Source organism: Colias philodice, chromosome 15 (assembly GCF_061535455.1).
Source record: "Colias philodice isolate Cphi_HAF_F1 chromosome 15, ilColPhil1 Martin Lab GWU primary, whole genome shotgun sequence".
NCBI classification, from domain to species: Eukaryota; Metazoa; Arthropoda; class Insecta; order Lepidoptera; family Pieridae; genus Colias; species Colias philodice.
In genome coordinates, this window is record NC_143100.1 from 8,068,074 (window position 1) to 8,095,061 (window position 26,988).

At 34.2% G+C, this 26,988-nt stretch overlaps 3 protein-coding genes across 3 annotated transcripts; 2 read left to right on the plus strand and 1 right to left on the minus strand.

Annotated features, from left to right (window-relative positions):
* Window positions 1-1,321: 1,321 nt before the first annotated feature.
* On the plus strand, window positions 1,322-6,941 carry LOC149482385 (uncharacterized; the record flags this gene model as incomplete). The annotated part of the gene is made up of 17 exons (XM_089704114.1): window positions 1,322-1,417; window positions 2,079-2,141; window positions 2,249-2,354; window positions 2,480-2,586; window positions 2,662-2,842; window positions 3,105-3,253; window positions 3,525-3,646; window positions 3,723-3,885; window positions 4,086-4,268; window positions 4,468-4,583; window positions 4,673-4,781; window positions 5,090-5,240; window positions 5,391-5,530; window positions 5,606-5,721; window positions 5,788-5,905; window positions 6,027-6,233; window positions 6,515-6,941. Coding segments are annotated over 17 exons (2,376 nt in total), but the record flags the coding sequence as incomplete, so codon positions are not given.
* A 48-nt stretch (window positions 6,942-6,989) lies between these two features.
* Window positions 6,990-17,194, minus strand: LOC149482386 (uncharacterized). Its single transcript, XM_089704115.1, has 20 exons — window positions 17,080-17,194; window positions 15,899-16,002; window positions 15,509-15,580; window positions 15,197-15,304; window positions 12,167-12,265; window positions 11,659-11,715; window positions 11,409-11,508; window positions 11,224-11,327; window positions 10,614-10,785; window positions 10,230-10,375; window positions 10,009-10,139; window positions 9,784-9,934; window positions 9,417-9,590; window positions 9,222-9,337; window positions 8,892-9,139; window positions 8,642-8,757; window positions 8,454-8,575; window positions 8,271-8,382; window positions 7,960-8,199; window positions 6,990-7,739 (listed from the first exon to the last, which is right to left on the minus strand). Exons 1-20 carry the CDS (start codon window positions 17,192-17,194, stop codon window positions 7,020-7,022), a joined length of 3,207 nt encoding a protein of 1,068 aa, XP_089560241.1. The 3' UTR covers window positions 6,990-7,019.
* A 364-nt stretch (window positions 17,195-17,558) lies between these two features.
* On the plus strand, window positions 17,559-26,272 carry LOC149482387 (uncharacterized). Its single transcript, XM_089704381.1, has 21 exons — window positions 17,559-17,595; window positions 17,987-18,129; window positions 18,406-18,459; window positions 18,535-18,582; window positions 18,663-18,789; window positions 18,881-18,955; window positions 19,035-19,375; window positions 19,540-19,753; window positions 19,848-19,978; window positions 20,063-20,193; window positions 20,330-20,477; window positions 20,557-20,739; window positions 20,819-20,934; window positions 21,011-21,246; window positions 21,336-21,472; window positions 21,555-21,673; window positions 21,860-21,977; window positions 22,123-22,254; window positions 22,411-22,527; window positions 22,713-22,921; window positions 26,254-26,272. The coding sequence occupies exons 1-21, from the start codon at window positions 17,559-17,561 to the stop codon at window positions 26,270-26,272; spliced, it is 2,835 nt and encodes a 944-aa protein (XP_089560507.1).
* Window positions 26,273-26,988: the final 716 nt, after the last annotated feature.

The following is a 26,988-nucleotide window of genomic DNA, read 5'->3' on the forward strand; positions in this document are numbered from 1 at the left end:
CGCGAGTTTAGTAGGTAATATTGAAGCTAATAAATTATTTCTTATGTTGTTATTGTATTGCACGCCTCATAAGCGAAGCGTTGAGGTGGGTACTACTGTCACTTCGCGCAAAACATCTGATTTTTCAAACTTAAAATGTCTTTATGTATCATACATTGCACTTGTAAGATAATACATACACACACATATTAAGAAAAAACACTATTTTTAACGTTCATGATATTTTTGATGTCATTTTTGTTATTTAAACTAGTTAAAAAACAGTTTAAAAAAGTTCTGTCTTGGACGTTCGTGTGTCTGTATGTGCGGATCCTTTTTCTTGTTAACACGATAGCGACCGAAATACTTTACTAATCGAGTCTTTTTTTTTCTCTTACGCTTGAGTATGCTCAGGAATAGAACCCTTTCATTTTTCAGGGTCTGATTCGATGTGGTTTAATTGTTATTAAATAAACAAAAATAATAATTAATAAATATTTATAAAAAAAAATTATGAGGCGTGCACTTTTGGATTTTCCAAATTATTTAAAATTACTCACATTTATATAAACGTAGGTAGATATAGAAATGCCGTACAGCCTTCTGATATGTTCGAACAATATATTAAGCAATATTGTAGTTTATATCAGTTCAATGGAGATTAGCCCTATCTATAACACTTCAATTACAGAAAGATAGCACTGGTGAAAATATTATTTTGTCTAGTAGGCTATTCACTACTTAAGCCGATAAGAGAAACAGTTTCAACACGAATTTAATTGCTGTATAATTGTAGTTAGGGATTGATAATAGGTGCCTACATCTTATTCTCGTCAAGGATTTTTTTTAATAAATTTATTTTAATATTGTTTCTATGCCTGAGTGCATTTTCAGTAACGAAGCCTATTTTTTTTCACAAACAAGATTATTGTTACAATTCGTACAACTGATTTATACCTTTGAAATAAACATTCATTCGTGGTCCAAGATTTTGCTCTAAATTGCAATTCTTTTATCTAAATTGTTTGATAATAATCTGATCATTAAATAACTATCGTGATAAAGTTTTAGTAGAGACGTTAGGTAGGTAGTTAGTACTCATTATACCATGATTTTAGGTACATAGAGCATGATATTGGACGAGTACATTTTTTAATATTATTCTATATTTTATAATCAGAGCCCAATATATTATGTTTTCTTACTTAAGTACTTGTTCGAAACAATTTTAGCATACAACCAATGTGATAAGGGGATCCTACGACGAACACAACAAGAAATGTTCATATGCTATGCTATGCTATGCTATCATATATATAATATTAATTAATTTTATAAAATTAAAAATATTGTAGGTGGCGACACCGATAAAAAGCATCCGAGGCCGACGACGTACAAAAGAGCTAATTCTTGCAGCCCTGTCGGTCAACGACCACGCGTAAGTCTCTTATTGAAAAAAAAAAAAAAACTTAAAATAATCAGGAGCTGATGAGTATTTACGTTATCCTTTGTAAATATTACAATTCTACACCGATTACCTCATATCGAGTGTTTTGATTCTTGACTATTTATAAGAGAGCTAATATTTTTGATCTAAATTTAAAATTATGAATGGAAATTTGATGATTTAAAATTTAAATATATGTATTTCAAATAACAATCATAGTATTTTTATAAGTAAATATAGACTATAGTATGCAAAGCATTACTATTGATTTTATAATTCTAAAAAATAACTTGTATATCTGAATCGATTGTTAGATTAGATTTACATCCATTTGGGTTCGAGGAATTTAATCTTAAGGTACAGCTCCAACAATTCGATTAATTCGTATGATGTATTGTTTGTTCTCAGAAACCCGGCAGGGTCGAGATGATATGAGTAAACGGTTATTTATTTCAATCTTATCCACCCATCAAAATATTTTTAAAAACCTTTAAATTCTTATTTATATTTTATTGTTACATTTAGTACCTCGCATTGGCGTCGTATTTTGATTTCTTTGGTTACGAACTTTTATACCTATGTGAAAGATAATAGAATATTTTTAAATAAAACTATGCTCATACAAGTACTGCAATAATCTTTATATTTTTAGAGTCCCGCCTTAGCAAAGAAAAACATTAAGGACAGAAGATGCCAAAGCTTATCACCATCAAACGTTAGTTACTCTTAATACTGAGTATTTTTTAAATACTAAGTGCTAACTAGGTAGTTAGTACGATGATTAAAAAATTAAATAAATTTTAATTTATGATTTTTCTATAGCAGATGACCAAAAAATCGTTGGAACATATAGATTATGGCGATGACTATGATCCAGAAAAATTAAATGAATCACAAAGTTCACAAAATTACATGTTTCAAGAACCAGGTTATTACGTTTTTATTTATATTATTTCTGTTACCTTTTCAAAGAGAAGAAAGAGTAGGTCACAAAGTGTAGATTATAATGTTTTTTATACAATTTGGATCATGGGCATAAAAAATAATCAACAGAAAAAGAGCTCGCCATGCCGCACTGCTTGGTGACAAAAGCCCTCCGCGCTCTTGCTACTAAAAAACGAGACTTTTTTAAATTAAGGAAAAGTTTACTCAACCAACAGGTAAGTTTATTGCTTACTTCCATTATCAATAGAAGTTTCACCTGTGGTATTACTGCTAATATGATCTAATTTTAGAACATGTTGCTGGAGCAATTCGCAGCATTGAAAGACTTAGAGAATCGGGCTGGAATTAATGATGAAACATTGGGTGAGGTACGAATACTGTCCGTGTCAGGTTGGCCCCCGCACGACCTGCTGCTGCTTTTGAGGGATGACCTCGAAATACCGCTAAAGTCAGATATACGAGGAAGTTTGGGTAACATTTTTAATTCATCGTGCCTTTATTTTTATGTAGATATAATTGTAGAGGATGACGATAATATTTAAATGGTGGTAATAAATTGTAGATGATACAAAATTAAAAATTATAATGCGATTTTGTTAATTTTTAGGCTAATTACTAAAATAATTATGGTATCGCTGTCTAGAGGACGCCTACTTTCTCATTTCATGCTTATCTCAGTTTGAAGAATTTTGTTTTGAATATTGTTTTATGTTTTGAATATTGTTTTTTACAGGTCCTCAGGTGTTACAGCAGTTGCAGGCACAACTCAATCCGATTCCCGAAGAAGTTTTGGGCATGGGAGCAGAGCTGATGGCGCGAAGGATTGAACTTCTGAATTTACTGCGCTGCAAACATCGATGTGATCGATCTACTTATCTTACGGTTGAAATTGAGTCCTATATACTTATCTTAATTACATATAAATATTTTTTATATAAAATTCATCAATTTCTACCGCACTGAATTACAAAAGACTGCAAAATTGATAAATATGTGTGTAAAAATATATCATTAGATAAATGATGATTTATATTTTTGTAATTTATGAATACGTAATTAATTTTAATGAATCTGTGGAATTACAAGATTTCTTTGCTTTAGCTTTAGCTATCAAATAAAACTTACCAAAAATATTGGATTTGTTTTGTTTAAGAATTTAGAATGGAAGACTAAGAATATGGAGTTCGACACTGAAACTGAAAAACTACACAGACTTATTGCCGGGACAGCGGAAAATTTGAAAGCGAAAATTACATATTCCATGGACTTAGCTAAGTATGTAAAACATGAACAAATTCTTTTTTTTTATTTAAATTTATTTATGATATATAAATATTATTTTTGTTTAAAGAGTACCATGGCTAGACAGGGACGCATTTATGAATAAAATTGAACGTTTACAAAAAGAAAACTCTCTACTTCAATTAAAAATTGAGGAACTGTCAAAGAAGGAGTCTCACCAAGATACTAATAAAAATTCAACACCAAATGTTGACAATACGCCTAATTATCAAGTAAGCATAAATTTACTGGTCAATTTAATCGATTCTATATTATTGTTTCAAATGAAACCAAAAGTGTTTAATAAAGAAAAGTTGGCTTAACATTGAGAAAATAGTAACATCAATAATATAACTAAGGTTATTTTTAGGAAAGTTAGTAAATTTTTTGTGTTATTGTGTAATAACATGTTGCATAATTATCAATATTTCAGTCATTATGCGAGGAATTAGCAAAAGAGCGAGCCGCACGAGATTCGATAAAGGAAGTGTTAACAGGCGCTGAAAGTATGTTGCGAGTTGCTCGGGCACGTATCGCAACACTCGAGAAACAATTGAAAGACACTCGTGTTGAGTTGGAAACAGCGCGGCGGAAGCATAAAGACCTAGAGCAACTAGTGAGTTAACCGAGTTACGAAATTAGTTGATTAGGGATTATGAGATTAGTTGATAATGTTCTCGTCCAATAATGTATATGTTACAGTTTCAAACCAAGCGTCTTTTGACTGACTGTTGAGGCTATATTTAAAGCGTTAGATCAAATCCATGAAAACATTTATTCAAAGAACTAATACTAATAAACCTCTTTTATTTAAGTATCGTCACCGGGAATCGAGCTATGACGCTCGTTCTAGGAAACTCTTGGAGGTATCAAAAACCGGAGAAATAACCATAGACACTTTGTCGCGCCAGCGTGATGCCTTGGAACTAAGGTACTTGTTTATTTTAAATACATACTAATTTAAAATAAACAATGAGTTACCGAATAATGTAGTAATCAACAAAATGGAATGCATTGCAGAGTGAAAGAATTAAGAGAACAAGCAGAGGCAGCAGAAAAGGAGGCTGAAGCCCGAGAAATGGAACAAAAGATGCGCAACGAGACGCTGCAGGCGAAGGTAGCAGAACAGGTGCCATGATGTTATACAAAGTATTATTGTGTACTTGCTGTTACGGGTTACCCGCGGCTTTTCTGTCGTAGTCAAAAGAAATTTCCATGGAAATGAGATGTTTCACTGCGGTATATTTTCAGACACAAAAAGATCATAATATCATAAAATCACTCTGTTGCTACGTGAAATTTAGAGAAACAAACAAATACTCTAACGCATTTAGAAAATTTGTAATATTAGTAAAGATAGAAAACAAGATTATGAGAAAAATTAGATACTTAGAAAATTTGTTTGTGAATTTCACTTCCTGTTTTATTAAACGACAGGAAAAGGGAAAGCATGCTGCTGAAGCTCGTGTGCAAGAATTGGAAACACGAGTTAAGGAACAAGAAGAACAATTGCAATCTTTGCGAGAGCGTTCAATGCGTCTGGTTGATTTAGAACGAAGACGTTGCTTCGAATATGTACCATCAAAAGGTAAATTATTTATGACGTATGTGGCACTAATGATTTGTTACCTGAATAAGCAATACTAATACTAATAGAGGGAAAGTTTCGTTTGTCGGTACAGTGATACTTAAATGATTAATTAGAGAACAAAAAAAAAAGGAATCCTCTATTTTGTAGAAAATGAACCGTCTGATAGAGAAACTGATATTTGGAAGGAACTTCAGGTGACAAGGGTGGCTTTATCTCGAGCTGAAGACGAACTACGCCAGAGTCGCGCCGACAAGGAGAGTTTTTTAAATTCCCTCTCGAAGATTGCGGTATTTTTTTTAAATATTGGGAATTTACATTATATGTATATTACTGTTAAAGATAAAATTATACCAATTTTGTAGCAAGAAGAAGGTGCTGACAAAGAAGATAAGTTAGCGGCTGAGTTATTAAATAGAGAACAGAAGATTATGTCACTTCAACGTATTATAGAGGAACAGCGAGACAATGAAAAGATTATGTATGTATTATAAAATCAGTACTCCGGGTCTTCTAAACTTATGTTACTAATTTTATGAAAATATAGGGAACAAAGCATGACTGAGTACGAAAATCGGCTGGCTGCTTTGCGTCTGGAGGTAAAAAGGTTAAGAAATTACGACTGTTATTCCAAAGAGACGTCCTATCAAGATTTGCAAACAGAGGTAGATATCATCATGCAACTGTATTGATATGTGTTATACTTTAGAAAAAGTTTAGAATCTGCAATAGATCCGAAATCTTCACCCAACATGAACAACATTATCGCAAAAACTAATATTACAGATACTAGAACTGCACATGCAAGTGGAAACGCTGTCCCGCGAGCGGTCAGCGCTAGTGTCCGCGGCCGCATCACGCGCGCTCATGCTCGAGCGACATGAGCGAGCCGCCGACCTGTTCGCTAGAATGACTAGAGCAAGGAGGGACTTGGCCGCTCATCTTAGTGGGCAAACTGATCCTCCAGCTATGGACGACAATGTTCACCCTGAGGTGTATCTTAGATTTTTGGTAGACATAGAAAGAAATAGACCGTGACAGTAGATATTAATTATTTAGCATCTACAAATATTGCCTACTTATTTTTAAAGAAGATGCAAAAATGTGACAATTTTTTTTCTTTGCAAGTTTACAGTGTAATTAACGATCAGCTAGAACAATTTTCATCATCTTTATAATTATCATTCAATTAAATCTTTCCGAATTTGAATTCATGATTATTGCGTGGTAGAACTGTGATATTGTATGATATTATAACATTATTTATTAATTAGGTGTCCCGTTCGCTGTCTTCAATATGTGCTTGCGCCGCGGACACCTGGTCGGCATTACGTGCTGAGCGAGCTAGAGTTCTACGCCTAGAGAGCGCCGTACTTGCTCAAAGCTTGCAGCTCGAGAGAGAGGGGAGAGTTAGAACACAACTTGAGCGCCGAAGAGCCATTTTAGAACGTGAAATTTTACGTGCCAGACATACACCGACATCTCAACCGAAAATCGGAACTAATCCCAGTTGGGTTTTATAACATTTTTTTATATAGACGTACCCATCATCGTCTTACTTGTTAATATTGAATTTCGTTTTTCAGATTCAAGCATTTTCTTTGAATGATACTGGGAGATCTAAAGTTAATATTTTCTTTTAAATTTGCTATTGTTACATGTGTTTTATGAATACTAAATACATTAAAAATACATAATAAATGCGTTTTTCTTTTTTAATCAGATCGTAATAAACAACACTCACAAAACTATACCACAAATGGACGATGACCATACAGATTACATTCTATGACTAGCTAGTTTAAGCATTTTATATTGCCTGTCATCTTGAAAATTATTTGGCACAAAAAGCGGCAGATTGCGAGTTACATATTTGTCTTTTGAATGTCCTACTGTAACTGCCTCACGAATAGGAGGCGCAAATGTATTTTTCCTTGAAGGTAGAGTCGGTACAAAACAATTATCGCAACCCGATATCCATTTTAGGGTTTCTAACTGAGTTGCTTTTTTCCGACTCATATTTTCTTTCTTGACTTTCTTATAATTAACAGGTTTGTTATCAAAATGGTTTACGTCGACATTTGGACCGTTCTTTGCATACTCTGTTTCAAATAACTTCTGCTTTGGGGTATATTCTTGTTTAAGCTGCTGTTCCATGTGCTTGCTTGTAAAATTATTTCTACCGTCACCTTTAATATTATACTGTTGTTCGAACGAATTTCCTAACTCATCTTCAAGGATTTCAAATAAAGTGTCCAAATTTTTTGCTCGACTCTCATTATTGTTTCTATCGTCCATATACGACTTATATTCTTGATTTTTCTGCTCTAGTATATCGATCTTCTCATCATTATTTCGTTTTTGCTGACTAATTTCCCGGATTTGATCTTCTAAAGTTAAAATTATCTTTTCTAATTGTGATATTTGTCCCTTTCTGGTCTCTAAACTATTAATTAGTACATTAATTTCTTCATTTTTCTCTGTTATTTGACTATTTAACTGAAATTAAATTGACAATTAGCTATTTATTTAAGTGTCTGCACTAATCATATTGATTTGTGCAGACACTGAAACGACACTGAAAGGGAAATATTTGTTTTTCTCTCTTCTTTCTCTAATATCAAAATCTACTAAACAGCTATGAAAGATACGTTATTTCTGAAGGGCTTATGTTTAGGCTTACGTTTTGACTGTAAAAAAATAACCAATGAAAATTCACCTCCGAATCCTTTTGAGACCTAATTTCGAGGTTGTTCCGCAATAATTTTATGATATTAGCTTGCTCTTCCTCCTTTTGCGACAGTACTTTAATAATTTCCTCATTTTGTTTGAGTGCATGTTCCTGACGTGCAATTGTTTCCAAGTGTACTTCCAAATCAATATTTCGCCTTTGCAGTGTTTCAGCAAGTTCATTGTTTTTGCGTGTCATTTCTTGCACTTTATTCTTATGTAGATTTAGCTGAAATAAAAATAGTTATTTTCATATTTTTTAACTGTTAATAATTAGAAATGAATTTTCGGGATTCATACCATTTCGCGAAGATCATTCATATTTTCGTATTCACCAAAGCACTCTTGTAATTGTAAAATGTGGGTTTTAAGAGATGATAACTGTTCTTCATAAAGCTCCATTTTTGACTCGCTAAAATAAGAATAATAATAAAGCATTCAGACTATTCTCTATTTACATCCTATGAAAATATATTCACGAACCTGTCACGTAGCAAATTTTCTAAATGGCATTTCTTCTTCTCTAATGTAACTATGCAATCTTCTTTATTTTTAAGATCATTTCTCAATCTCTCTTCAATCAATCGAGACTCCTTAAATTTTCCCTAGAAACATAAATAGATTACTTACAAACAATTATGCGAGTGATCTTTTATAATGAAAAATCTTACCTCAAATTCTTTGATTGTGTCTCCTTGTTCCATTAAGCGATTTTGGCAGTGCTCATTTTCTGATTTCATTCTTAATAGTTCACCTTCTACAGATTCCAACTTTTTATCACGTTCACCTGTATCAATATAGCGAAAATAGTTTTCTCCATAAGTTTAACAAACAACTTTCAAATAAAGAGAGACTACATGTACTTATTATATCAATTTTATGGATATACGAATAACTAATAAGTATTGAAATAACACATACTGATTTGCGTTTCAAATTCTTGTAACTTCTGACACAAATCTTTATAACGCAGTTCAGCTTCCACAAGTTGAGCGCACTGAGTCTCAACTATTTCTTTCAAACGTTTCTTTTCATCCATCTCTATATTATATTTTTTCTCAGCTTCTATCAGAAGTGTTGTTTTGTTATTCAATTCATATTTCAAATTACATAGTGATTCTGTGTAATGTGTTGATAGTTCTTCAAGGCGTTTTTCCAAATCTTCTTTTCTACTCAGGAAAATAGAAAGTTTAGCCATGCTAACTATATTGAAATTTCTCAACATTTATAAAAATGATGAATGAAACTTACTCCGATTGTAGTTTTTCTCGAGCATCAGCGATTTCTTCTAAATGAGCAGTATTCTCCTTAATTGATTCGTTTAATTTATTCAATTCCGTTTCGAAGTCAGATTGGAGTCGTTCATTCTGGGATTTGAAATAAAATAATATTAGAGTAGTTAAAATAAGATAACTAATTTTATTTTAATTCTTTTAAGATTAAAACCTGTTCTTGCAGTTGCAATACGGTTCGTTCCAGATTTCTTGTTTGAATCCGTGCTTGGTTTAAAGCAGCTTCCAAATTAGTTGACTTTTCTTTTTCCATCTTGACCTGACCATTACAACGTTTACGTAATGAAGCACGCTCCATTTTCTCTTCCTTTAATTCTTTTTCCAATTCCTGAATATTATTTTTTGTTTAGTTTTGTATAAAAAAATTGTCTTGCCTTTAGCTTTGATTAAAGCTTTTTTTTTTACAAAATATTGATTTTAGACTCGGACTACGCGTTAATTCCCTATTTACGATCATTCTAATAGGAAGATAGATAATTTTTTAAAACTTATTTCTTTGAAAGATTGTATTTAAATCTTACCTCAATCTTAGCTCTATGATTTTGAGATTTTAGTTGCTCCGCAGTGTGCAGTTGTTTACGAAGATCGATGATTTTCGAGTTTAAGTCCGATATTTCGTATGTCAATTGTTCATTTCGCAACTGAAGAGGCATTGTTTCATTTATGCATTTCCTATAAGATCAGTAATATCGTTAGATATAATTATGTACTTATGCAAATATATAAGTACAAAAATTGTAATTTACCTCAAGAATTCCATAATTTCACCCGACTCCTTCAGAAATTCGTTTTGACCAGTATGCAACAAACTATTAAGCATTTCATTTTCAGAGTTAAATTCCATCAGTTTCTTTGATAATAAACTTATGCTGCACTCCTACAATTATAAAATTTACTATTTTAGCTTCTGATGTTATACTTGAAATATTTCTTTTCTACATGCAGTTAGAACCTTCTTTTGACTAACCTTTTCCTGGGTTATTAAGTTTTTAAACCAGCTCGTCAAGTCTCTCTGATGCGCCAATATTTGCTCGCAAGTCGTAACTAATTTCATGGGAATATTATTTAGTCTATTGACATCGATTGGCAGTGTTTGTTTTGCCGATACATCATCTGAAATTAATCAATAATTTGCGTATCGTGTGTAAATATAGTCAGGATACATAATTATCTTGGTCAAATCCTACTAATATTATAAATGAGAAAGTATGTGAGGATGGATGTAGGTATGTGTGTTTGTCACTCTTTCACAAAAAAATAACGGGGCGGATTTAAATGATACTTTACAGTAATATAGATTCTACATCAGAATAATATATAAAATCTATCTGTAAAGTAAAATAACTCCAACCATCTTTAGTCCGTTTTGACTCTTCGCAAAGTTGCAACAATTGTGCCGGAGACATATTGGACACATTCATCACTTTCAAGTTTTCCGTTGTTGGCAGAGACGCCTTCTGTCCCAATTTGGAGAGTTGCTGTTGCATTCCACGAAGTGTTGCGTACATTTGCAATATTGTATTCTATCATTTAAATATACCTTTATCTTTATTGAAACTATTATTATAAAGAGGAATGTTTTGATTGTGTGATTAGGTCCCAAAACTACTGGACCGATTTGAAACAATATTTCACTAGCTGAAGCCTGAAAGCTACATTATTGCTGAGTGACATAGGCTATTTTATTTACCGTTTACCGCTATTTGGTAAAAGGTAAAGATTTTCCCCTAAACTTTATTAACAAATAAGTTTATGATGTCATCTGATGGGTATTTCAAACGACCGCTTTTTAATATCCACCTCCAGGATCCTACCCGAAACTTATCGGATGCAACTTTTACATGCTTACCCACGCATGTGACCAAAGCTCATAACTCATTCATTAAATAGATAATAATTCAAATCATTTTCATCATAAAAATTAAGCTCTAGATACAAGACAATAATCACATAGACATAACCTGTCGATCGTTTAATTCGCGTTTCATCTTCTCAAACTGAGCTAGTTTCTCTTGCCAATTCATTTGTAGCTGCACTACTTTTTCACTTCGTGTTGTAATCGATTCTGAAAATTACGTTTTAAACCATTAAATTTTATTTAAATAAATATTATTCAAAATTATTCAATGATAAAAAGTAATCGAACCCTCATCGTTTTCCGTAAAAGTTTCATTCGAATCGTATAAGTCATACAGGTATCCGAAATCATCTTGCGCCTCCAATTCTTCACATCTTTTAATTGTTTCCTAAAATTCAATCAATACAAATTAAAATCCTGTTCTGAACCAATGAATAATAATTATTTAAGGAAGGAAAAATTTGATGCTTTTATTTAACCACTTGAATAAACTATTAAGATGAGAAAATTTTTGAATACAATGTAAATACTGACATACCTGATCCGGAAGTATTGAGCAAGTTTTATTGTTATACGGATTTCTCGCTGTCTGTTTCTGTAAATCAAATATTTTAATCAAACACCTACGTAAGTACCAAGATGATAACAGTGAGTTCCTAGTTTAACTAAGCACCTAAATTTTAACTAAGAACGCACTTGCAGTAATTTTCACATTTTCACTAACTGGCTTACGTATATAACAAATTCATAGCATTTTTTTAGAAACGATGGAAATGGCCTCTTTTGTTTTTGAGGAAGTGGGAAAGAAATTGCGATTAATTTTCATTGCAAATAACACACAATAAAACTCGTAACATGTTGCAATTGCAAAAATAATACGAAGATTAATTATTAATTTGAATATAATATTACATACATGTTTAACTATTGTACTTTGATTGTTAACTGAAAGTAGATAATTAGAAAAAAAACCGGCCATAAAAATGTAGGGTGAATCATTAAAGACTTCTGAAAATATCTCATAAATGTTTTTATTTTCTTATCACCTGTTTTACAGGTACTGTTATGGTCCTTGGTGATCTATAAGCCGGTGGCACATCAAATTTCTGACGGTCATTAACGTTCCGCCTTGTTGGTAATATTTTCTGAAAAATAGCAACATATTTATTATTGTCACAATTGTATTGTTTACTATGTTATGTTGTTTCAGCCGTCATACAGTCCGGAACTAATTTACGTGATGGATTGTTAAATAGCATACACCGTATTATACATATGTTATTTATTGTAAATAGGTATCCTTGAATTTAAGTGGATGTTATTGAAAAAGTTTTTAAATGTTTCATAGATTGCTTAATTATTGTTTTATATTTTATAGGGGATTCGCTTTAATAAACTAAGAGCTCTCCTAGGTACGTAAAGCTGGCGATGAAAAATTAGCGAAATTAAAAAAAAACAACACCAGAATTTGTTGCTTATTTGTTGCTAATTAGTTGCTATAATGACGATTTTGTTGCTCAACCCGTTTGCTGAAAATCAGCAACAGTTCTAGCTTAACGTTAAGGTAGCGTGAAGAAATCGGAAAAAGGGATGGATCGTTGCAAAAATGCAGGTGAATTTGTTGCTAATTTGTTGCTGCATAAAAACAGTGAAAATTTTGAATTTTTTTCATTGGCGCCAAAAATAACACTGGCCACGGCAACTTAATTGTCGATTTTCGGTAGTGAAACATAAAAAAAAAATTTGTTGCTCCTCACATCGTTCACTGGCACAGTGTACAGAGCCAGCAACAAAATAGAAACCGGAAGTAGAGTTAATTTTGAAACCGGTTTGCTAGAAATTCGTCCACGCCAGCTTAACTGTCGATTTTCGGTAGTGAAACATAAAAAAAAATTTGTTGCTCCTCACATCGTTCACTGGCACAGTGTACAGAGCCAGCAACAAAATAGAAACCGGAAGTAGAGTTAATTTTGAAACCGGTTTGCTAGAAATTCGTCCACGCCAGCTTAACTGTCGATTTTCGGTAGTGAAACATAAAAAAAAAAATTGTTGCTCCTCACATCGTTCACTGGCACAGTGTACAGAGCCAGCAACAAAATAGAAAAAGGAAGTAGAGTTAATTTTGAAACCGGTTTGCTAGAAAATCGTCCACGCCAGCTTAACTGTCGATTTTCGGTAGTGAAACATAAAAAAAAAATTTGTTGCTCCTCACATCGTTCACTGGCACAGTGTACAGAGCCAGCAACAAAATAGAAAAAGGAAGTAGAGTTAATTTTGAAACCGGTTTGCTAGAAAATAGTCCACGCCAGCTTAACTGTCGATTTTCGGTAGTGAAACATAAAAAAAAATTTGTTGCTCCTCACATCGTTCACTGGCACAGTGTACAAAGCCAGCCCGAAAATCGACAGTTAAGCTGGCGTGGACGATTTTCTAGCAAACCGGTTTCAAAATTAACTCTACTTCCGGTTTCTATTTTGTTGCTGGCTCTGTACACTGTGCCAGTGAACGATGTGAGGAGCAACAAATTTTTTTTTATGTTTCACTACCGAAAATCGACAGTTAAGCTGGCGTGGACGATTTTCTAGCAAACCGGTTTCAAAATTAACTCTACTTCCGGTTTCTATTTTGTTGCTGGCTCTGTACACTGTGCCGGTGAATGATGTGAGGAGCAACAAATTTTTTTTTATTTTTCACTACCGAAAATCGACAGTTAAGCTGGCTTGGACGATTTTCTAGCAAACCGGTTTCAAAATTAACTTTACTTCCGGTTTCTATTTTGTTGCTGGCTCTGTACACTGTGCCGGTGAATGATGTGAGGAGCAACAATTTTTTTTTTATGTTTCACTACCGAAAATCGACAGTTAAGCTGGCGTGGACGATTTTCTAGCAAACCGGTTTCAAAATTAACTCTACCTCCGGTTTCTATTTTGTTGCTGGCTCTGTACACTGTGCCGGTGAACGATGTGAGGAGCAACAAATTTTTTTTTTATGTTTCACTACCGAAAATCGACAGTTAAGCTGGCGTGGACGATTTTCTAGCAAACCGGTTTAAAAATTAACTCTACTTCCGGTTTCTATTTTGTTGCTGGCTCTGAACACTGTGCCGGTGAACGATGTGAGGAGCAACAAATTTTTTTTTTATGTTTCACTACCGAAAATCGACAGTTAAGCTGGCGTGGACGATTTTCTAGCAAACCGGTTTCAAAATTAACTCTACTTCCGGTTTCTATTTTGTTGCTGGCTCTGTTCACTGTGCCGGTGAACGATGTGAGGAGCAACAAATTTTTTTTTTATGTTTCACTACCGAAAATCGACAGTTAAGCTGGCTTGGACGATTTTCTAGCAAACCGGTTTCAAAATTAACTCTACTTCCGGTTTCTATTTTGTTGCTGGCTCTGTACACTGTGCCGGTGAACGATGTGAGGAGCAACAATTTTTTTTTTTATGTTTCACTACCGAAAATCGACAGTTAAGCTGGCGTGGACGATTTTCTAGCAAACCGGTTTCAAAATTAACTCTACTTCCGGTTTCTATTTTGTTGCTGGCTCTGTACACTTTGCTTGTGAACGATGTGAGGAGCAACAAATTTTTTTTAATGTTTCACTACCGAAAATCGACAATTAAGTTAACATGGCCAGTGTTATTTTTGGCGCCAATGAAAAAAATTTAAAATTTTCACTGTTTTTATGCAGCAACAAATTAGCAACAAATTCATCTGCATTTTTGGAACGATCCATCCCTTTTTCCGATTTCTGCACACTACCTTAACGTTAAGCTAGAACTGTTGCTGATTTTCAGCGAACGGGTTGAGCAACAAAATCGTCATTATAGCAACTAATTAGCAACAAATAAGCAACAAATTCTGGTGTTGTTTTTTTTTAATTTCGCTAATTTTTCATCGCCAGCTTTACGTACCTAGCTCTCCTCTATATATTCCTTTGCGTCTCATAATATGATACGTTCATCATCCATTATTTCTAAGGTCCTTTTCACATATTGAGGTTTTTCATATTTAGAGCACATAATAGTTTAATGAAAATTCTACTAATAATATAGGTAAAGCAATTTTCTATCACCTTTTGCGTATCCGTTTCCATGACGCGCACCATTCGCTGTACAGGTTGGCTTTGTAAAACTTGATTAATTTCTTCCTTCACTCGGTTAGCAGACTTAGGTCGAGCTTGCTATTAATATGAAGCAATTATTTTTTTCCAATATTTTGTACAATTTTACGTAATAAATCTAAACTGTCTTGTGGTACAGTGATATTCTCGTAAGTAATAATAATATTATGTAATAAACATTATTAAATACAATCTTGTTTAAAAGCTGGAAAAAGCAACCAAACAATAGATTCCTTAATTAATGGATATGATACTTATACTCACTTCACCTGAACGGGGTCGCGGTGAGCTTCTCGCGTTGAAACGAGGTTGTTGTGCCGTTTCCAACTTATTTTTCTGTAAATAAAAATAAAAAGACGATATATAATATTATGATTTAATACAAATCAAACACCACTCGTAGAGGATCCGGAAAGATACATGATGCTTTATTCATTTAAAGGAATACTTCAAAATGTCTATAAATGACTTATTTATTTATGTAATCCTGGCAATTGTAGGTACTAAGACGTAGTAGGTATATTATAATCTATCTACAAAGCTCCTATGCCGTCTAAAAACCATATACCAAAGTCCAAACCACCCATACAATATTAACATACTGCGATTACCAAAACTATTAAAAACATATTTGATATGATACATTATACATACTATCGGATCAACATTGGTGTTAGCTTTAGATCTAAGCTGGAAACGCTGACGTCCCGCTGGAAGACGCTGTGGTATTCGAGATTTCTGTTGATTCGTGTGCACATCTGAAATGTCATTTTAAATACCCCTTGTTCAAAATGTTATTTCTGCTACTACTAGCCAACTTGTAGATACGAGCGTTATGTTTGTAAATAGCCAATAGTCTAATCTTAGAAAATTGTTTATTATTCACATATTATTCACCTTGTGTTTGAAGATCTCCAGACATACCTAAGGGTCTAAAACATAATTTTAAATTTTCAATTAAAAATCGACATAACAGAAATTTTAACAAACATAAAATTAACAACGAATTCAAAAATAAAAAAAATGTTACAATGACGTTATAATACGTCAAAGAAGAAAGCTAAGTCCTTTCTTAGATCAAAGAGTTTTGCTAAGAATTTTTTAATTTATGGGAATTATTAAAATAGCCTAAATAGCAATAAAATGGGAGGTAAATCCAGCGCGGGTGGTATTTATTTATCAAGATGGTATGGCGCCCCGTACGTATGTGATATAGGGAATGCAATCTCAGATCTCGCGAGATCTCGGCCCTTTTCTGCGAGATTAATCTCGGCCTAAAAATGGGCGAGATCTCGCGAGATTAGCGAGATTAAGAATAACTGCCTGCAAAGACCCTAGAAAAGCAAATATTTCGCTGGACCAATTGTTGAAGAAGGAAATGAATCGATACGAGTCCGGGGGGTCCAAAGGAGAACTTTTGCAGTTCGCTGATAACTGCCTCACAACTATAGTACCAACAAGTGTGGAATCTGAAAGGGCATTCTCAGCGGCTGGCTATCTAGCCTGCAAAATAACCTTAAATACGTTGTGCTTTCTAAGAAGCTACTTCCAAAACAGTTTGTGAATAATTGTATAGCGAGATGTTGCTAATGTTCCTAATTTGATTGTTTTTATTTGGTTTTCACTTTATATTCTATTTCTCTTTTTAGTTTGGCGAAATGAGCCTTTGATTTGATTGATCTCAACTCAAATTCTATTATTTTTGTTAATTAATCTTTTGGACTTCGTAAAAATAAATGTTGATTTCAAAATACCTATGGTTATTTTTCTTTCAATGTCCCGGGAGTTCTATATCTATTTTATTAGTGAAATTATTTGCAAAAATTGATACTTACTCTGAACTACCAATCTCGCGAGATCTCGAAATTGCCGAGATCTCGCGAGATTATGAAAATCAATCTCGCGAGATCTCGACAATTTCGTCCGATCCTCAATCTCGCGAGATTGCATTCCCTGTATGTGAAGATGAAGTACACTTTATTTTTCTGTTTTATCTTTTTAATAAGACCTATTAAGACGTATTGTGTTCTTAGAGTAAGGAATAAAATATTAAAGAGAATACAGAAGGTGGTTGCGAAAATTCTTCCGCAATAAGTACCTACATTTGACCTACATGGTACACACAAACTTAAACATTCGTGCAAGGAGGTCTCAATTTAATAATATATAAAGCTTATGTCAAGTTTAAAATCAGAATTGAAAAATGACATAGACATTTTCTTGCAGGTTTACGCCTCACGGTTTTGTAAATTGTATTATCTAAATTAATTTTGTAGTTTTGCCTACATTTTGGCCTTTTACAGATGAATTAACTATGTCTACTTCAGTGAAATCCATAAAAGATAAGCCTCGTAAGTATTATTTCAGTATGAAATCACGTATGAGGTGTAGAAATTTGAAGACAGGCGCTTCCATACCTAGAGCCGATTAATTAAGTATAATTCCCGAACTTTAATGTTACATACAATGTTACATATGTAGGTATATAAATACTTTCTACGGTATAATATAAAGTGGTTATGTCATGATTCAAATTAGGTCATCCAGAATATTGTGGTTTAGCAGCATACTAATATTTATTGGTTTTATTTGTTGTCCTTTCTTTCCCAGTCGTACAATTTCATTAAAATTTAAAATTAACTTGACAAAAAGTTGTAAATGTCGTGAAGTTGAAATGTTTCCTTTCTCCGTGTGCGGTTTTTAAGAGATATTTTTTGTATTCCTTATTGTCTTTTTGTACAGATGCAGCGTCACGTATCATGCCCAGACAAACGGTTGCGTCAGCCGCGCGAGCAGCTCGCAATGCTACCAATAGAAATCTTGCTCTGCCGAACTCCCAACGGCTCTCTCCAGCCAGGGTCCCGCCATCTCCCGCTGCGTCTAAGGTTTTTACGAAATCTTAAAAATATGAACGAACACGCAAAGCGTGCAAAAATGATGAAAATAAACATTATTTATTTTTCTGTATGATTTTCTTAATATTATTGTGCGTACGTAGATACATATTATATCAACAATTTCATAGTTTGTTTTGTCAAGTGTGAGTGTATATACTTATATGAAGTTCCTGCTGTGTGCATATATGAAACACTGCAGCTACCATTTCTTTATATATTTTTTTTTTATAATTACAGTGTAAGAATAAGATCCTTATATTTCAGATAAAAACCGCTATTCAACGCAATGGTAAATCAGATTCAAAAACCGAAATTCAGGTAGGTACATACAAAATTATTATTTATGTAGAAATAATGATAAAATAAGTATTAAGTTTACATATTCTTTTCCAGGTAAATAAAGCCCGTGAACCAGAAGCTGTAGCGGATTCGGACATTTTTGTGAGTATTTTTTAACCGTTAGATTCCTGATAGTTATCATAAGTAGGTACAATTATTGACGGCAAATAATATTTTTATAGTTTCTGCATAATAAGGAACCAGTTTCGGAAGTAGTAGAAGGACAGATTGAAGAAGTTGCATTGCAAGATAAAATCAAAGAAATTACAACAGAAGACGTTCAAAATAACCTTGACAGAAGTGATATTGGTATGTATAATTAAAATTCAATTCAATTCAAATGAATAAAGTCCTTATTATTTTTAGATCATACTTTTTTACCCTTACCCCACTTTGACAGATATCCTGAGAAGCATTGATGAAAATTACAATAGCTCCATTACGTTAGATCCTGAAAAGCTCCTGCTTACAAGTGGTAAATATGTTTTAACTTTTTTGGTCCATCTACTCGTGATCATGTAGTAATCAGTATATCGTATTATTTAATTATCTAGAAAGCGAAGAAATATCGCGTCCTCAAACGCCTGTACCAAGTCTTCCTCAAACGCCAAATACCGTATCCAGCCGTCCGCAAACTCCTCGTCTACCAAGCCGGCCAACCACGCCCGCTTCGTCAGCACAACGGAACAACACTCCATACAGCCGCCCCAATACCCCACAAAAGGCTACACCAATGCGACCGAAAACACCATCAAAGCTTGCACCAGCCCGACCGACGACTCCAATAGCGTACAGTCTTTCGAAATTACCCGCCAAAGAGGATGATATCAAGGCTACGTATGCTGCGAAACAAAAGCAATTTCATCGCATGAAGAAAGAACTGGATTTAAAACAAGTATGGAAATACATTGTTAAAGTATGCTTAATCTTATTGAATTCACGTAAGAAAATAAATCAATCAATTCGGTCGTAGATCACAGTAGGTTTATAGTACACACTTTTAACATTCTTTAAATAACTCAATTTCACTAACGAGATCACATTTGATAACATTTTTAGCAAGCCCTATTAGAACTGTTTGACATCTTGCGAAATTTACGTGAGCGTATGATAAATGAGGGTATATCTGCTGGTGGAGAAGGAGTGTCTAAATTGGTATTGTTCAATGTCGCTGATTGGACGGCTGATGAAATAACCCAGCTCTGTCGAAGTGCTGCTAATCCTTCAATTACTGATGGCGCCGTTGAACTGTTCAATACAAGTGTTTCGATAGGTAAGTTAAAATATACCTAATTATTTCTGCTCATAAAATGCTCTGCCTCAATTCAACTAACATAAGATATTTCATTTTGTTTTCTTATGCATAGATGAAGAAACGTTAACCGATGTTGAAAGTAAAGCTCTCAATATACCAGCTTGTTTTGCGGATTTGTGTTTGAAAGCATTTACGGCGCGACAGGAATTGATTGACTGGATGAAAGAATACTTAGAGAAAGAGGTATATTGCAATTTATATTATATGGGAGTTTTTACCCACTAATAATAAAATAAAGAGCAAAATTTAATAAGTTCAAATTTTTAGCAAGAAGTTGACAACAATGCTTTGGACAGAATTGCTCTCTACAATAATCAGGGGCTACAAATGTGCGAAGCACTTCGTGATTTAAAATCTCGTGCTGACGAAGCAGTGAACACCATCACAGTACTTTCAAAGTAACCATATATTGTACTTTATGAAAAATAATTAAATACTTACTTCAATTATTAGATTTAATTTAATGAATAAGACAAATAATTTAAATCACTAGATACATATTATATGTTGATGAAAGGTAAATTTTTTTGATAGACGTGCATGTCGGGAAAGGGCTACTCTATTATCTGTTGGTGAATCCTTAGTAAGAGAAGTAGCGCGCCTACGACAGGATTTGGAAGAACGAACCGCATCCAGAAGTGACGAGACACGTAATGACACCGAAACAGCAAAAATCCTGGAGGTAATATAAGCATAATATTATGTTCATATAATTATATTAAAATATGTGTATATTATTTTGAATATAACATGCATTAAAGGAAACACGTAAAGAACTAGAGGATGAGCGAGCTGCGAAAGGATTGATAAAAGAGAAGCTAGCTACAACTGAATCTCAATTGCGACAGACACGTTTGAGAGTTTCTAAAATGGATCGGCAGTTGCGTGAAGCTGAAGCAAGCATTGCCAGCCTTACTGGCACCGTTAAAAGTCTAGAAGATCAGGTAAAAATATCTAAATGTATGGTAAATTTAAGCACGTCTTATTTTGCTTTAGAAGCAGCTAATTTTTTTTTCAAAACAGAGCCGCCAACGAGAAGTACAACTCGAGGCAAGAGCAAGAAAGTTAAAGGAATCACTAAAGACAGGTGAAGTGGCGAGCAATCATTTGGCACAGCAACGAGACGCTCTTCAGGCCGAGTAATACTTTAAAAATACAATTTTTAATAACAAAATTATGGTTAATAATATTTTTGACATGATTTTTACTTTTCAGGGTTGCTGATTTAACAGAGCAAATCAAGAACATGACATCTCAGCATAAATCAGCTATACAAGATCTTAATAATAAATTGAAAGATTTAAATCTTACATTAGAAGCTGAGCGGGAATCTTCTCAAAGAGAAGCAGAACTTAACAGCGAGCTTAGAAACTCACTAGCAGAAAGTCAAAATACCATAGAAGAACTTAAAGCAAAAATAACTGAACTTGAAAATAGTAGACCAAATCCTGGTAATTTACCATCATAATAAAAGCTATATTTAAGTAGGTCGTAGTATTTTTGTTGTCCGTCGCAATAATCATTTCCAATTTGATAAAAGATTTTCCAACGGAGAGAGAAATGGATTTATGGGCGGAACTACAGGCGACCAAAGACACGTTACGCTTAGCTGAAGAAGAAGTAACAGCATCTAAAAAAGAAAAAGTTCGCTTCCTGGAAACGCTTACTAAAATGAATGTAAATATTATTTATCCTATTAATTAAAATATTTACAAATATGTACGCCTATGGATTATAACAATATTTTCATCATCCTAAGGAACCGGAGAACAAAATGGGTCTTCAACAGAAACTGGCTGCTGAATTACTGGGAAAAGAAGAGATAATTAGCAAAATGCAAACACAGCTTCGAGATCTAACAAAAAATATTAAACTTAAGTGAGTGGTTAATTAATAATAATAAGTGAAACATGCATAATTCTGCATTTACAGTTGTGATTTAAATTTTAAATTCGCAACTAAAATTTATTAAAAGGCATTGATGAGATTGCATTCTACGTAGATTTATAAAACTGCTGCTATTTGACCCCTTAAAGAGTTTATTTTTAATTGTATGTTTTCTAGTGAACAAAAAGTAATACAGTACGAACAATACGTGCGAGATTTGCAAGCTCACAATCGTGCCATCGCGAACTGTCAAGAGACACCCAATGGTATCAGTTATCAAGATTTACAACAAGAGGTATAAGTTATGATTGTTATAATAATTTTGGATGCCTATTGTGTATAAAAAAATGTAGAGTATAAAAAGTGCATGGCTTAAAATCCCTCTCTTTGTTTTACCTACATAGACCTACATAGTCAAAATATATTTTATATGAATACAGATAATGAGTTTGAAGATGGGTCTCCTTGACGCAGTTCACCGCAATGAGGAATTATCAGAAATGTTGGCACAAAAAGAGCAGCAACTCGAACAACAGGACAAAACATCTCGTGCACAGGCAAGAGTCATCAAGGTTATTTTATGACAATTTATTTAACTAAATTTTTGAAAAATTTTTGTTGAATAAAAACCTGCTTCTATTTTTTACATCAAATCATGCCATTGGAAATCCGAAATATTAAAACGATATTTTTTATATTTTTATGGAATGATTTTAATTAACGAGTAGGTATCACAGATCCGAGAAGAATTAATCAACATGCTGAAGAACAAGGAAACGGAGCAGAGTCGTGAGCTTGCCGCTTTACAACAAGATTTGGAGCATCGAATGAAAATTGTAGACGATGTGAGAATCGCGTTTTTTTTTCAATATTTATTTTTCGATCTTTGTATTACAAAAAGGGTAATTCATAAATAAGAAAATGAAACCTTATCAAAATATTATAAATATTGTTCTATTTACAAATGCACACTCGGTTTTATTATTACCGTAACAGCTAATGTTCGATAATAATAATTCTTACAAAACAGGTGAACAAGCAGATCGCAGCCAAGGCTGACGAGATTCAAGAGCTGTTCTCGACTCTAGAAACAAAACAGCAACAGATCCATCGGCTGGAGAAGATCGTGCTGGCTCTTGAAGAACAGCAGCGGCGGGCTCAGGCGCAGCGGACCCGGCACGAGGAAAAGATTGCTGCGCTTGAGCATGAGCTTGCCGCAGGGGGCAATAGGAAAGACAAGTACATAATGTGTTTAATAATATTGTTTTGTTACTATAATCGTGTGTATTCTTAGGGTGCTTTTGCTATAGAAGGTAATACAAATAAGACTTTAGTGGCAAACTACTCGAGTACGGAGTAGTGTGTTCTTGTAGTATGATATTTTAAGGCCTATTCAAATAACAGCGCTATCCGTTACCGCCGTGGGTAGCGGTATCCCGATGGATACGTACTACGTATATTATAAAGACTATTCGCATACCGATTCGAGTGCGGTAGCGAACAGCCGATCGGTACCCAGTACCCACGGCGCTAGCGGATACCGCTATAGTTTGAATAGGCCTATAGGCCTTTACAAATAAATACAAAATTTAAAATACTAGAAGATCCGAACATACCTAGGTAAAACTGTACATTATAGGGCGTGGAATTTGGGGGTAGTGGGGGGTGGAGAGAGGGGGGGTGGGTACTAGGAACTTCCCCTGTAAAGGGGGGGGCGCGAAAATTAATAGTTTTCGAGATATTTACAAATTAAGTTTTGGTCCGCCTAAAGCAAAGGGGGCGCAAAGTAAGGACTTAGAAAATTTTTGATCTAATGTGAAAATTGTATAGGTATCATAAAATACATAATTTTTATTCAAAACGCTAAAGTAAGCATGTTTTATAAAAAAAACTTTTTCTCCAAAATAAAAAATGGCCGAGATATTCGCCCTCAAAGATTGATGATAAAACCTAACCTAACCCTTTCCCTATCTCCTCATGTCTTTTTTATATTGTCTCAGACACTGCCTTAGCTCCGGCGCTACGGGAAGTGCAGCCCTTCCGCCCTTGCGTGACAAAGCACGGTCGCCCGTACTCCACTTCGCAGCTTCAGCTTATTGGTCGCCTTCGGCGACCAGCCTCAGCCGCTCCGCTCCGCACGGCTCCCGAGCTTTGTCACGGCGGGCGAGGGCTGCTCTCCCTCCGCGCCTCCGGCTTTTTACATACACTCTAGGGGTAGGGCAGACAAGACCACGTGGAATTCGGGGTTGACAGCTTCGGTTCTGTGGCAAGTCTTATGATAATGCAATGCTTATTTTAGCGTAACGTTTTTTAGCTAGATTCGGACTTTCGCAGCTTAATATTGAATACATAATATTCCATCATTGAAAAAATTTACATTTTACAATCCGTCATGTATCTTGGTAATTATCAAGTTTAGAGAAAAGTTGCCCCAACAAAACATGCTTTTATTAGCGTAATCTTTACGATAAAACAATAATAAATAGGTGTTATAATGATACCAACTCCATCAAAAATTTTCTAAGTCCTGCGCCCCCTTTGCTTTAGGTATTTTTTTCCAGTTCCACATTGATCTGAAGCAATTAATATTAATTATTACTTTACAATAATAGTTTTCAATACTAGTAATATTGCATTAGCTCTTTGATTTGAAATATGACAGATTTAATGTAATAGACATTAATATGACCTGTAGTTTTTTTTTTGTTTGAGTGGGAATCGCCCTAAAGTCGCTTCTGGCACTCGCCGGCCGCTGCCGCGGCACGCTCGCTTCGCTCGCTCGGCTCGTGCGGCAGTTCAAATGTTAACCTAACACGCTCGTCGCTTCGCTCCTCGCTACCTATTTGTATGCTAAAAGTAAAAGTTTAATAGTTTTGTACAGTTTTAGGGCTTAACAGGAGTACGCACGAAACGATCTCGACTGAAAGGCAGCAAACGAACGGTAACTGAAAAATGAAAATGACGTCGTTATAGTTTTGTTCCACGGTACAAAGCGTACAATTAATATTGGACAGCGCTAGTCGTCCGCTAAACGGATGAATAAAATAAATTAGTCGTCCGATTACCGGATGAATAAAATAATTTAATCGTCCGATAACATCTATTTATCTATATAGTTAGGTTATCGGGGTTTCTTTAGAGAACTGCCGCACGTATTATAGGTTTTTTGTGGGGGGAGGAGGGCACACGTAGGTATTTGATTTTTTTTTGCGCGTCGACGGAGCCCCGCTTCGCGGGGCTCCTATTTCTGTGTAGTTTTTTTTTTAAAGAAACCTAACCTAACAGCTAACCTAACCTAAACTAGATTTTTTTTTGCGCGTCGACGGAGCCCCGCTTCGCGGGGCTCCTATTTCTGTGTAGTTTTTTTTTTAAAGAAACCTAACCTAACCTAACCTAACCTAACAGCTAACCTAACCTAAACTAGATTTTTTTTTGCGTGTCGACGGAGCCCCGCTTCGCGGGGCTCCTATTTCTGTGTAGTTTTTTTTTTTAAGAAACCTAACCTAACCTAACCTAACGGCTAACCTAACCTAACTTGATTTTTTTTTGCGCGTCGACGGAGCCCCGCTTCGCGGGGCTCCTATTTCTGTGTAGTTTTTTTTAAAGAAACCTAACCTAACCTAACCTAACCTAAAGGCTAACCTAACCTAAACCTAACCTAACGAATTGAGGGTGAATATCTCCGCCATTTTTGATTTTAGAGAAAAGTTGTTCCTATAAAACATGCTTATATTAGCGTTATCTTTACGATAAAACAATAATAAATAGGTGTTAAAATGACACCAACTCCATCAAAAGTCCTGCGCCCCCTTTGCTTTAGTCCAACCCAACTAGCTTTAGTGTTAAAAGGTTATCTAGTAATCCGAATAATCGGACGATTAAATTATTTTATTCATCCGGTAATCGGACGACTAATTTATTTTATTCATCCGTTTAGCGGACGACTAGACACTTCGATTAATATTTTTGTTAAATTATAAATTGCGAATATTAATAATTTTATTTTATTTAATCTATTTTACAAAAAATATACTTAATAATAATTATTTTTAATGTTGTTGTTAAAAAATATACAAATTTCATAAATAAAATTTAAATTATAATATTTTTTTTGTTAGATAGAAATGTTTTACCTGAAATGAAACGCGTTTGACAATCGCTGTAGGTCAATTTGACACTGTCATAACAGTAAGTTTGCGTTTCAAAGATAAAATGGAGTAAAATTTTCCGATTTTCAAAAATTCGTGACTCAAAAACAAAAAGTTTTCGCGCTGTGAAATTTCAGATTTAGGTTCCATAGGACAATAGCTAACCACAAAAAAAATTACGACTCTCAACTCCACGCCCTATAATGTACAGTTTAGCCCATACCTAGGTCGACCTTCACCGGCGTGATAATAGAATGAGACCAATTTTATAATAAAATATGTAGTCTATTAAAAATGTATTATATATTTGGGCTCATTTTATTATCACGTCGGTGAAGGTCGACCTATATTCAGATCTTAGACCAAAACTGAAGAATTAAGTTAAACGAATCCCATCACTAACCTTTGTTTTCTTCTTTTCAGGAGGTTCGTCTTCTTTTGAAATGAGATGAACAAGTCTTTGAAAAATAAATAATCCGTGAAAATTTGTGTTACTGTCTTTGTACTTTTTGGGTGTTTTGTAAATTAGAATGTAATTTTCTGAATAAAAATTTAATTATGATAACATTAGGAAATAATTGAAGGCCTTAAATTCCTCATGAACTGTCTCCCGTTGCATATTATTCACTTTATATCTGAGAAGTGAGAACCGCGAGGCGCGAACAGAACATTTTTTTTTTCTATAAAATACTATGGGATCTTAGAGCGAGCGCGCACGAGCAACTTAGTTGCCCGGCAACTATTTTGTCTCTGTCGCTGTCTCCTCGCAAAGTTTTGAACGATGCGCTCACGAAAGCGACAGCAACGCAACTTTTTCTTTAAAATATTCTGCATTTATCAACATGGTTTTCGAAGAGACGGTTGTGGTCTGTGCTCTTGTCCCGCATAGTTCCCATTCCCGTGGGATTTCCGGGATAAAACCTATCCTATGTGTTAATCCAAGTTACCCTCTATATGTGTGCTAAATTTCATTGTAATCGGTTCAGTAGTTTATGCGTGAAAACTGAAAACCATACATACATACAAACCTTTCCTCTTTATAATATGTATTAGTATAGATATGTAATCGTAATTGAAAAAAGTAAAGTAAATGTGCAGTTCCAACAAAACGAAATTACATATTTTTCTATGGCGTCGTTATTAGATTACGTTGCTGAA